Source organism: Balaenoptera musculus, chromosome 13, assembly GCF_009873245.2.
Source record: "Balaenoptera musculus isolate JJ_BM4_2016_0621 chromosome 13, mBalMus1.pri.v3, whole genome shotgun sequence".
Lineage (NCBI taxonomy): Eukaryota > Metazoa > Chordata > Mammalia > Artiodactyla > Balaenopteridae > Balaenoptera > Balaenoptera musculus.
In genome coordinates this window covers 8,603,169-8,616,607 of record NC_045797.1, presented here as the reverse complement: position 1 = coordinate 8,616,607, position 13,439 = coordinate 8,603,169, and the positions used below count along the sequence as shown (strand labels likewise).

General features: G+C 37.1%; 1 protein-coding gene across 1 annotated transcript in view; it reads left to right on the top strand.

The window, feature by feature from the left end:
- The window catches only part of VWA3B (von Willebrand factor A domain containing 3B), a 211,562-nt gene that overhangs the window by 126,576 nt on the left and 71,547 nt on the right, over positions 1-13,439 (top strand). Inside the window, 2 exon segments of the mRNA XM_036872281.1 lie at positions 5,868-5,995; positions 8,894-9,036. Of these exon segments, the coding sequence (XP_036728176.1) occupies positions 5,868-5,995; positions 8,894-9,036 (271 nt within the window).

Genomic DNA, 13,439 nt, shown 5'->3' with positions numbered 1-13,439 from the left:
TATTCTTCACCACAACCTTCATGGCAGTGGGATCAGCAAGGAGCTAAGCTTCCACAAACACCCAGCATCAATGAAAATGAAAAAGTAAGTGTGGGCTGGGGATAGGTGACACTCCACTTTCCCCCATCCCTTGTGTCAGTGAGGCTTGGTGGGAAGCTGCCTCCACAACACCCACCAGCATAAGATAGATGAGGTAGTGTGAAATAGGACTAACCCCACAGCGGTCCTCCCCCAGTGGAGAGCTGAGCCTCTACCTCTACCCAGCATCAACAAGGCCGAAGGAGGTGTGCTATGTGGGGCTACTCAGTGCTCTGTTAACCCCTACCCTTAGGAGCTCTGACTGTGAACAAAGTGGAGATAACTGTCCCACGAAAAGAGAGCTGAACTCCTGACTCTGGCCACTGTGATAGTTTGCCTTGATGAAAACAGCTGAAAAAAAAAAGGAATCACCAGATACACAGGTATGCCCAAACGAAAATGAACTTTAGCTATAAAAGTTCCCAAATATATAAAACATGTACCAGAAAAACAGGTTTACTGGAGTAAGTGAGAGGACTAGCCAAAGGGACACAGCCACAAGTGGCCCCCTCTGGGAAGCCTCTTTATCCCCATGGTCCTGAGACTCCACCTCTGTTCAGAGACGCCAGAGTGGGAAGGAAAAATAGGCAGGAGGGACCCAGCCCAAGCAAATGGTCCACTCCAGGAAAACCCTTTATCAATGGGTCAAAGAGAAGTTCTCAATTTGCTTAGAACTGAATGAAAACAAAAATGCACATCAAACTATGTGGAACGCAGCTAAAACAGTGTTGGGAGTGAAATTTATAGCACTAAATGCTTATGTTGGAAACAAGAAAACGTACTGAATCAACAATCTGCGTTCTCACCCCAAGAAACTAGAACAAGAAGAGCAAAATAAACCCAAAGCAATCAGAAGGAAGGAAACAATGAAGATAAGAGCATAAAAATCAGTGAAATTGAAAATAGTAAAACAGTAGAGAAAATCAATGAGACAAAAAGCTGTTCCTTTGAAAAAAAATTCTCTCAAGAATTTGATAAAACCTCTCAGAAGGCTGACAAAGACAAAGAGAGCAGACACAAAGCACTAATATCAGGAATGAAATAGGGGACATCACAGTAGATCTCACAGTCATTAAAAGATAATAAAAGGAATACAACAAACAACTTTGCATTCATAAATTTGACAACTTAGAAAAGAAATGGACCACTTCCACAAAATCCACCAACTACCAAAATTCAACCAAGATAAAATGGACAATGTGAATAGCACTAAAATCATAAAATAAACTGAATTTATGACTTTAAAACTTCTGAAAAAGAAATACCAAGGCTCAGATGGCTCCATGGAGAATTTTACCAAACAGTTAAAAAATAATTAAACCAATTTATTTCAAGAAATAGGAGAGATCACTTCCTAATTCTCTGTATGAGGCCAGTATTGCCTTGACACCAAAACCAGAAGACAGTATTAAAAAAAAAAAAATCCACAGACCAATATACCAGTGAACAACGATGCAAAAATCGTCAATAATATATTAGTAACCTGAACCCAGCAGTGTATAAAAGAATTATACATTATGACCAAGGGGGATTTTATTCAGATATACAAGGCTGGTTTGACATTAGAAAATCGATCAATGTAATCCGGAATATTAACTGGCTAAAGAAGAGAAATCATATGGTCATATTATTGTGCACAAATATCCTTGACCAAATGCAGCACCCTTTAATGATAAAAAACTCTCAGCAAAATAGAAATAGAGGGGAACTTCCTCAACTTACATCAACTTAATATCTACGAGTAAAATCATACTTAATAGTGAAAGATTGAATAATTTCCTCCTAAGATCAAGAAAGTGGCAAAGGCATCCACTCTCACCACTCATATTTAACATACTACTGGAAGCTCTACCCATGACAGCAAGGCAAGAGAATAAACAAAAGGCATACAGATCGGAAAGGGAGAAATAGACCTGTCCCTATTTGCTCGTAACATATTGTCTACACATAAAACCCCAAGGAGCTAAAAAACAAAACAAAACTCCTAGAACTATTAAGTGAGTTCAGCAAGGCCACTGGTTACAAGATCAGCACACAAAATTCAGTCACATTTTGAGAAGTCAAAGTTAAATATTCAATATTATTTACAATTGCTCCAAAGAATATGAAATATTTAGATATATATTTTAAAAATATGTACAGGATTTTTATGCTGAAAATTACAAAAGGCTGAAGAAAGAAATCAAAGAAAACCTAAATAAATGGACAGGCGTATACCTTGTTCATGGATTGGATGACTGAACATATTAGAGATCTATTTGATTTATAGATTTAATTCAGTTCCTGTCAAAATCCCAGAAAGATTTTTTACAGACATGGTCAAGCTTATTCTAAAATCCATATGGCAAGTCACAGGCCCTAGAAAACCCTACAAATCTTGAAAAAGAAGAATAAAGTGGGAGAAATAATTGCAGTATTAAGGCTTACAGTGTAGCTGCATTAATTAAGGCAGTATGGCTTTTGTGGAGAAACAGACACCTAGACCAATGAATAGAGTATAGAACCCAGAAGTATACCCACACAGTATGCCAAACTGATTTTTGACAAAGGTACAAAAGCAATTCAATGGGGGAAGGAGAGCCTTTTCAAAAAATGGTTGGAGCAATTGGACATTCAGAGACAAAATAGTGAACCTCAACCTAAACCTCACCCTTCATGCAAATATTAACTCAAAATGGATTATGGACTTAAATGTAAAACATAAAACTATAAAACTTCTGGAAAGAAATATGGAAGAAAATCTCAAGGACCTTGGGCTAGGCAAAGAATTTTTAGTCTCAAGACCAAAAGCATGATCCATAAAAGAAAAGATTGATAAATTGGACCTCATCAAAAATAAAACCTTTTGCTTTGCAAAAGGCCCTGTTAACAGGATGAAAAGACACTGGGATTGTCTGCCGTTCCCTTGGGAGAAACTGGATGAAGAGTACATGGGATCTCTCTGTATTATTTATTACAGCTGCATGAAATCTACAGTTATTTATTTTAAAAAGACAATTTACCTGTAAAGCAAAAAAAAATAATAAATTCAACATCTAGTGATAAACTGCTCAATAGACACAAATTACCAAAACTCTCTCAAGAAGAAATAGATAACCTGAACAGCCTTACATCTATTTAAGAAATTGAATTTGTAGTTAAAAAACCTTTATGCATAGAAGCCTCCAGGCCCAGATTGCTTCACTGCTGATTTACATCAAACATTTAAAGGAGAAAATAATATCAGTTCTACACAAAATCTTCTAGGAAAATGAAAGGAGGGAATACTTTCATACGAGGCAAGCATTAACCTGATACCAAACCCTCACAAATACAATCAGACAAGAAACTTATCGGCTAATATTCCTTATGCATACAGAAGTCGAATGCATAATGACCAAGTTGGGTTTATCCCAGAAATGCAAGTTTTGTTTAACATTTGAAAATTGATATACAATTCACCAAATTAACATACTTTATTAAAAACTTTACAGTCATCTCAATTTATGCAGAAAAAGTTTTGACAAAATCCAACACACTTTTCTAATGAAAGCTCTCAGCAAAATATGAACAGAACAGACTTCCTCATTCTGATAAATGGCACTTAGGAAAAACCTACAGCTAACACCATACTCTAATAGTAAAAGATTGTACGGTTTCCCCCTCATATCAGTAAAATGACAAGGTTGTCTGCTTTCACCACTCCTATTCAACAGTGTAATGGAAATTCTAGTTAGCCCAATAAACCAGAGGACAGGAAAACCATCCAGAATGGAAAGAATGAAGTAAAACAGTCTTTATTTTCATTCAGCATGGTTATGTATGTAGAAAATCCAATGGAATATACAAAAATGCTACTGGAACTAATCATTGAATTTAGCAAGATTGTAGGATACAAGGTCAACATACAAAAATGAATTTTGTTTCTACATATTAGCAAAGAACAATAAAAATTGAAATAAAAATTATCATTTACAATAGCATCAAAAATACGAAACATGTAGGGACAAATTTGTCAAAATATGTGAAAGGGCCTGTATACTGAAAACTACAAAACATTGCTGAGGGATGTATCTTGTTTACGGGTCAGAAGACATCACAATGTTAATAAGTGCGTTCTCTCTCAATTGATCTTTAGATTCATCACAATCCCAATCAAAATCTCAGCAGGCTTTTTAAATTAAAAATTGACAAACTAATTCCATGGAAACTTTGAAGAAGAAAATCAAAGTTGGAGGACTAATACTAGCTGATCTCAAGACATATAAAGCTATAGTTATCAAGACAGGGTGGTATTAGTGTAAAGATAGATATATAGATCAGCAGAACAGAATAGCAAAACCAGAAATAGACTGACACATATGTAGACAACTGATTTTCAACAAAGATGCAAAGGCAATTCAGTGGAAAAAGGATATAGTTTTTTTCCCCCTCAAAAATGGTGTTGGAACAATTGGACAAAATAAACACAATTTCCTCCATACATCATGCCATATTCAAAAATTAATATGATACATGGATCCAAATGATACATGGATCCAAATGTAAAATCTAGGTCTTTTTCCAACTAGAGGAGAACATATGAAAAACCCTTTGAGACACTGTGTTAACCCCCAAAGAAATTTTAATAGGATATCAAAAGCATAGTCTATGTAAGAACAAACTGATAAATTTGATTTGATCAAAATTAAAAGCTTCTCTTTAAAAAACAATGCTAAGATAATGAAAAGACAAGTTGTAGACTGGGAGAAAATGTTTTCAAATTGTATATCTAATAAAGGACTAGTATCCAGAACATATAAATATCTCTCAAAACTCAAAGAAACAAAAAATGAGCAAAAGATTTGGGCAGACACTTCATCAAAGAAGATATATGCATGGCAAACAAGATCATGAAAAGATGGTTAACATCATTCGTCATTAGGTAAATACACATTAACCATGATGAGATACCACTACACAGCTATTAGAATGGCAAAAATTAAGACAACTGACCTCATCAAGTGTTTGCAGTTATATGGAGGAACTAGAACTCTCATTCATTACTGGAGGGAATGTAAACTAGTACAACCATTCTGGAAAAGTTTGATAGTTTCTTTAAAAGTTCAACATCACCAACCATATGATCCAACCATTCCATTCCTATTTATTTACCCAAGAGAAATGGAAGTAGATGTCCATACAAAGACTTGTGCACAAATGTTCACAGCTTTAGTATTTATAATAGCCCAAACTTGGAAACTCAAATGTCCATCCACAGGTGACTAAATTTTGAATTCGGTATGTAATAGAATACTACTCAGCCATAAAAATGAATGTACTACTGATTCATGCTACATCATGGGTGAATCTCAAAATAATATAAAAGTAAAGCAAGCTAGACCAAAAAAGGGGTATATACTATATGAGTCCATTTAAATAAAATTCCAGAAAATTGAAACTAATATTATATAGTGACAGAAAGGAGATGAGTAGTTGGTTGGGGGAAAAGAGGTTTTGTGGCAAAGGAAAGGCGGATTTACAATGGGAAACTAGGAGACTTTCGGGGGTAATGGATATGTTTATTATCTTCATTGCAGTGATGACTTCACAGGTGTGAATGTCGAAACTATTCAAATGGCACACTTCACGTACATTCAGTTTATTATAATATAAATGAATTATACCTCAATTGGGCTGTCTAAAAAAGGAATAATATAAGAACTACATGAAATTCTTTAGATTCTTCTTTTCCTGATACAGTTCGTTTTCTGTTAGAAATGTTTGAAATCTAAACTCTAATCTCGTAATGCATTAACTTATTTTGGCAGAATGAAGATCTGACTCTTTTAATTAAGGAAATGGAGCAGGGACGCAGTGACCTGGAGAAGGTACAAGACCTTTACTCAGAGTCCTTGGTCATGGACTGGTGGTACAACGGAGAAAAGGATGGAGACAAGTGAGTACAGCAGAGCTCCCACTTCCCCATCGCAGGGGGTCCTCTAGGATGCTCTGCTGGATCTCTTTGCCACTTCTTTCTGCAATGCTTTGTGAGATTTCTTTTAAAGAATCACATAGTATGATTATGTTAGGGTTTTTGTTTAAGGAAAGGGAACTCATAATCTAGTAAATTAATAAAGATTGGCAGACTTTCCTGGTGGTGCAGTGGTTAAGAATCCGCCTGCCAATGCAGGAGACACGGGTTCGAGCACTGGTCTGAGAAGATCCCACATGCCACGGAGTAACTAAGCCCGTGCGCCACAACTACTGAGCCTGTGCTCTAGAGCCCATGAGCCACAACTACTGAGCCCGTGTGCCACAACTACTGAAGCCCACACGCCTAGAGCCCGTGCTCCGCAACAAGAGAAGCCACCGCAATAAGAAGCCCACGCACCGCAATGAAGAGTAGCCCCCGCTCACCGCAACTAGAGAAAGCCCAGTCACAGCAACGAAGACCCAACGCAGCCAAAAATAAAAATAAATAAATAAATAAATAAATTTTAAAATATATTAAAAAAGAATAATAATGATTGGCTTAGAGAGGCCACATAGTCATCCTTATATGTAGATTCTGAAACCCTTGCACGGGCCCTAAGGATGTCTCATCTCTACCCAGTGTGGACAGTACCCCCCACCAACCCAAGCAGTGACGGAGCAGAGCGGGAGTGCTGTGTCATGAAGGAGATCTGACTCAGGGTCAGGAGGCCAAGGTCCAGACTTCACTCTGTGTGACCTTGGTGGATCTCCATATTGTCCATTGCTATGGGTCTCAGTTTCCTCATCTTTAAAATGATGGCTGTGGTGGTAGGATTTGGGATAGATGATTCCTCGGGTATTTTCCCATCCTATATTCTAATATGTTTATTTTGGGGAGTTTTTTGTTTGGTTGGTTGGTTGGTTGGTTGGTTTTGGGGGTTTTTTGGCCATGCCACATGGCTTGTGGGATCTTAGTTCCCCAACCAGGGATTGAACCTGGGCCCTCGGCAGTGAGGGCGCAGAGTCCTAACCACTGGACCGCCAGGGAATTCCCTCTAATATGTTTCTAACTAGTAGTTCTTAAATAAAGATCAAAACCACCCTAACAAACACTCAGAAAATGTGTCAAATCTTATTTAAATGATTTCACATTGTACACACATTCAAGTGTCACAGCTTCATATAAATACCCCATCAGGAGGATGTCTTTTTATTTAAAAGAGTGATAGCAAAATGGAAAGAAGTTGAAAATACATATTAATCAGGATTTCTCCTTCTTCAAAATTTATTGTCTTCCTCTTAGCAAACATTTAATATGGGCTGGGGGCAGGGCATGAGCATGGAATCAGTAAAAAGATAAATGTTATACCAGGCATCTCTTATATAATGAGATTTTACAGCATTATTTTTTTTTTAATTTGTTTGGGAAAGCTTAGATACATCTCCTAAATCTGGAGAATTTAAGCAAATAAACTAAGAAATAAATGAGCAGCACATCAGTGTCAATTATCTTCTCTATACTTTCAGCTAGTACCTTACCTGTCTTCTTCCCCTTGCTTAATCAAACTAAAAAATCTCAGGACAACATGACCAGCTATTGCTTGGAAGTTGGTTTGGTCAGTTGACTGTATCTGCTATTGATTGACTAGTAGATGTATTCTTCATTTTTTATATGTATATATATTTTAGGGGCTATACAGAGCACGTTCTAGAGTCATGCAGAGGAATGTTTTAATCCAGGCTTCCCACCATTACATGTTAGTAACTTTGGGCAAGCTACTTAACCTCACTGAGCCTCAATTTCCTCATCTATAAGAGGGGAATAATGGTCATCATAGGGTTGTTGGGTGGATTAAATGAGGGCATGCCTGGCACATAATAAGAGCTCTGAATTAATATAAAGAAAAGAGTAAAATGCAGTGCCTCATTCTATAGATATTATGCTTCTGTAGTTCCTTATAACATATCATTAGGAAAAGTTAATTCGCCTACCTAGCTGTGGTCGAAAACAGATTTGAGTTTTTTACCAGGTGAAATAAATGTTACAGCCTCCAAATCTCATCTCCCTTCTTTCTTTTTTTCAAACATTTACTGAGTACAAATCATACGCCAGGCGAACTGGGGTGCACAGATGAATGTAAGCCTGGGCCCTTGTCACAGGATGCAGTGTGGTGGGGCATCATGGGACACTGGGCGGGTGCTCCGTGGAGATGGGCTTGGAGGGGGAGGTGAAGGAAGGAGGGCGTGCTTTACAGTGTTGGAGCAGGAGGTTGTTCTGGAAACTCCCTTCTGTGGCTGCTGTGTTCAGAGTGTCAGAGAAGGTGTGTCTGGGAAAATATTTAGGAATTTTTTGGGGATCCCTCCTGGCCCCAGATCTTCAACAGAATGGTTTGCCATGATCTGGTGCTGGCAGAGGGTTCAAGGCAAGGGTTTCCCTTCTCTGGCTTTTATAAGAGCTAGCTGTTCAACCATTTAGTTAGAGAAAAGGGTTTCTATAATGCTTTCTGCTTTACAACAGACTCTTTCTCGAGTTAATCCTCTCATCAGCTCCATGCTGTTAGGGCCCAGCTGATGTTCCCTGCAGTTCGTGGGTGAGGGAAGTGATGAAATTTAGCGGATTGAGCGACTGCACTTAGTCACATAGCTGGGAAGGAACAGAGCTGTGATGTGAGCCAGGGCTGGGCTCCTGTCCACTCTTCCGCGGGGGCAGAGATAAATGACTATTCTTATTTTAACCAAATATAAGGGGAGAGGCTCACTTCTTAAGCTTGCAGCATTCAACACGATTGTACTGATCTAACTCTGCCTTCTTGAGGGAAATTTTGTTTCCCCCTCCTTTTTTTTTCTTTCATCTTCTTTGTCTACTTTTTATCTAAAACAGGCATCAAAAAGAAATCTGCTCCATTGTTTCAACCCCAGAAAAATGTGCAAAATCTCACGCTGATGTCGAATCAACACGAATGTCGAAAGTACCAGAGGACCTGTCAAGTCAAAAGATTCAGAAAAAGAAAGTCCTCCACGCAGGTATCAGTGAACAAAATGGTTTGACTCTCATTACCAGTTTTCCTTCAATGCAAGAAGGTAGAATAAAGCTAAAGCCCCATAATATTTTAAAAGAAGCCTAAACCTGTGTTTTTTAAATTGAAATTTTTATCGAAGTGATTATACATTCACATGCAGTTATGAGAAATAATACAGAGAGCTCCCGTATATCTGCTCTTCACCCAGCTTCCCCCAATGGTAACATCTTGAAAAAATAGTACAATTTTGCAACCAGGAGATCGACATTGATACAATCCACGATCTTACTCAGATTGCCCCAGTTTTACATTTGTTCATTTATGTGTGTGTGTGTGTAGTTCTATATGATTTTATCATACGTGGTTTCATATTTCCACCATCACAGTCAAGATAGAGAACATCTCCATCACCACAAGAATCCCTGGCATTGCTCTTTTATAACCACAGCCATCTCCCTCTGACACCGTTTCCCAACTCTTGGGAACCACTAAGTTCTCCATTTCTAAAATGTTGTCATTTCAAAAATGTTATATAAAATGGAATTATACAGCACATAACCTCTGGGTTTTGGCTTTTTTCACTCAACATATTTTCCTTGGGATTCATCCAGATTTTTGGCAGATATCAACAGTTCAATCCTTTTCATTACAGAGTAATATCCTGTGATATGGATGTACCAGAGTTGGTTTAACCATTCATCTGTTGAAGGACATTTGGGTTGTTTCCAGTTTGGGGCTATCATGAATACAGCAGCTATAAACATTTTTGTACAGGTTTTATGTGAACATAATTTTTCATTTCTTTAAGATAAAGCCCAAGGGTGCCATTGCTGAGTCATATAGTATTGAATGTTTAGTTTTATAAGAAACTGCCAGACTATTTGCTGGAGTGGCTGTGCCATTTTATATTATCACAGCAAAGAATGAGTGATTCAGTTTCTCCACATTCTCGCCAGAACTTGGTATTGATTGCCGCTGTTTTCTATTTTAACTGTTCTGATAGGTGTGTAACATCTCGTGGTGGTTTTTACTTGCATTTCCCTAATGACTAGTGATATTGAACATCTTTTTATGTGCTCATTTACAATATATCCTCTTCAGTGAAATAGATATCCTCTTCCATATATCCTTTTCAGTGAAATGTCTGTGCCCATGTGCTTTGCCCATTTTCTACGTGGATTGTTTGTTTTTTATTGGTGAATTTTGAGAGTTCTTCATGTATTCTAGATACTAGGTCTTTATTAGATATGTCATTTGCAAATGTTTTCTCCCAGTCTGTAGCTTGTCTTTTCATCCTCTAATTAGGGTCTTTTGCCAAGCAAAAGCTTTTAATTTTGATAAGATCCAATTTATCAGTCTTTCCTTTATGGATCATGGTTTTGGTGTCAAATCTAAGAACTCTTTCCCTAACTCTAATTCCTGAAGATTAGCTTTTATGTTTTTTCCTGCAAATTTTGTAGGTTTATATTTTACATTTAAGTCCATGATTCACTTGAGTTATTTTTGTATAAGGTGTGAGTTTTAGATCAAGGTTTTTTAATGTTTGTTTGTTTATTGTTTGGCCTATAGATGTTGCTTTGGCAGCATTTGTTGAAAAGGCTATACTTACTCCATTGAATTAATTTTGCACCTTTGCCAAAGATCATCTGGGCATATCTGTGTGGGTTAAATCTAGATTGTATGTTCTGTTTCAGTGATCTATGTGTATATCTCTCCACATAGATCACTGATCAATGTCTTCATTAATGTAGCTACATGGTAAGCTTTAATATCAGATACAGTGATTCTTCCAACTTTATTTTTCTTTTGCAAAATTATTTTAGCTATTCTAGGGCCTGAAATTTCTGCTTAAATTTTAGAATATGTTTGTCTGTGTTTACTAAAAAACCTCTCAGATTTTGATAGGAATTGCATTAAACCTATAGATCAATTTGGGAACAACCAACATCTCTACAATGTTGATTCATCCAGCCTCTGAATGTGGCATGACCCATGAACATGACCCCTGACCATGACCATGTATTTAAATCTTCTTTGACGTTTTACAAGCAGCATTTTGTAATTTTCAGCTTACACATCCTGTACATATTTTGTTAAGTATATACCTAATTATTTCATTTTAGTATTTGGAACAATTACAAATGGTACTGGTTTTTTAATATAGGTAGCCATATGTTCATTGTTAGTGTATCAACATGTGATTGATTTTGTGTGTTGATCCCATAACGAACAACCTTACAGAACTCACTTAATGGTGCTAGGAGTTTTTTGGGTTTTGTGGGTGGTTTTTTTTAAATTTTGGTGTGTGTGTGAATTCCTTACTGTTTTCACATATACAATATGTTATCTGCAAATTTGGACAGTTTTATCTTCTTTTCCAGTCTTTCTGGCTTTATCTCTTTTACTTGCCTTGTTGGCAGAAGCTAGAACTTCCAGCACTATGTTTAATAAGGGTGATGAGTGTGGGCATCCTTGCCTTTATCCTGGTCTTAAGGGGGAAAGATATTCAATCTTTCACCAGTAAATATGATTTTAGCTGTAGGTTTATTGTAGATATTCTTTATCAAGTTGAGGAAGTTCCCCTCATTCCCAGTTTTCTGAGAGTTTTTATCATGAACTTGTACTGGATTTTGTCAAATGCTCTTTCTGTGTCAAATGATATATCATATGGTTTTCCTTCTTTAGTCTATTGATATGATGGTGGATTACATTGATTGCTTCAAATGTTGAAGCAGCCTTGTATGTCTGGAATATCTTCCACTTGGCCTTAGTGTTTATTTGCAGTGCTTTTGAATGTAACTCTTTGTATGGTTTTTGTAATGGCTTCTCTGGGTATTATAACAGCATATAAATATGACTTATAACACTTCTGGTATCAACATTTTACCACTTTTTGTGAGCATGGGCATCTTACTTCAGTTTAGGTTTCTTTGCCTTCCCCAGTTTTAAATATCATTGTCTTGAGTATCAGGTGATGCTACAATTTTTATTTAAATCATCAAATATGATTTATAAATCTCAAGAGGAAAGGATAATCTATTGTATTTACCATATTTTTGCTCTCTTTTGTTCTTTCTTCCTTCCTGATTCTCCAAAATTCCTTCTTTTATCATTTCCTGTCTGTTTGAGGAACTTCCTGTGTTCAGTCTTTAAAGGTAGTTCTGCTAGCCACAATTATTTTTTATTTTTTCTTTGTCTAGGAATGTTTTTATTTTCTCGTCGTTCCTGAAGGACATTTTTGCCGTATTCAGAATTTGCAGTTGATTGTTCTTTCCTGTATGTAGTTGAAAAACATAGTGCCTCTTCCTCGGGCCTCCTACTTTTTAAATGTGAAATTTGCTGTTGTTCAAACTGGTGCTTCCCTCTAGGTACTGGGTCCTTTCTCTCTAGCTTGCTTTAAAAAATTTTTCTTTGTCTCGAATTTTCAATGTTTAACTATAATGCATCTTGGTATGGATTTCCTTGGGTTTACTCTGTTTGGGGTTTGCACAGCTTCTTGATTTGTATGTTGTATCTTTCACCAAATTAGGGAAGTTTTAGTCTATTACTTCTTCAAATGGTCTCTCAGTCCCACTTTTTTCCTCCCTGTCTTGGGACTCTGATAATAGGAATGTTGGGTATTTTGCTGTTATCCTACAGGTCCCTGAGGCTCTGTTTATCTTTTCTTATTGTATTTTCTCTCTGTTGTTAAAATTGGGTGAATTCTATTTTTATGTCCCCAGAGTTCTCTGATACTGCCCTCTGCCATTTTCACTCTACTATTGAGCTCATCCAACAAATTTTTTTTATTTCTCTTATTTTATTTTTCAGTTCTACAATTTCCACTTGAAAACTTTTATAACTTCAATTTCTTAGCTGAGATTTTCTATTTGTTTATTTGTTTCAAGAGAAATTGTAATTAATTGCTGAAGCATGTTTCTGACAGCTTCTTTGAGATCCTTGTCAGATAATTCCAGCTTCTGACTCATCATGGTATTGGCATCATTTGATTGTTTTTTCTCCATCAAGGTGTGATTTTCTTGATTCCTGATATGATGGATGATTTTTTTTACAGTATCCTGAATGTTTTGTCTATTATGTTAGGGACCCTGGATGCTGTGTAAATCTTTTATTTCAGGAAGCAGTTGTCCTGTTTAAAGTTAGCCCATAGGTCATGGCCTGCTCTTGTGGATTGTGGTTCCAATGGTAATTTCGTTTTCACAGCCTTTGTGGTGTTATCTTGGTGCTTGGTTTCCTGGTGTCACTGGGGCTCCTACTGGTGCTGCCTGAGGGAGCAGAGGAGTATCCCAGGCCAGGATGCTAGTTGCCTCTCAGTGGAGGAAGGTTGTGGTGGCTTCCCCTGCCACACACACACTGTCTTTTGCGTGTCCCCATGTCTCTGGGCAGGAGAAGAGAGCCTCAACCCCA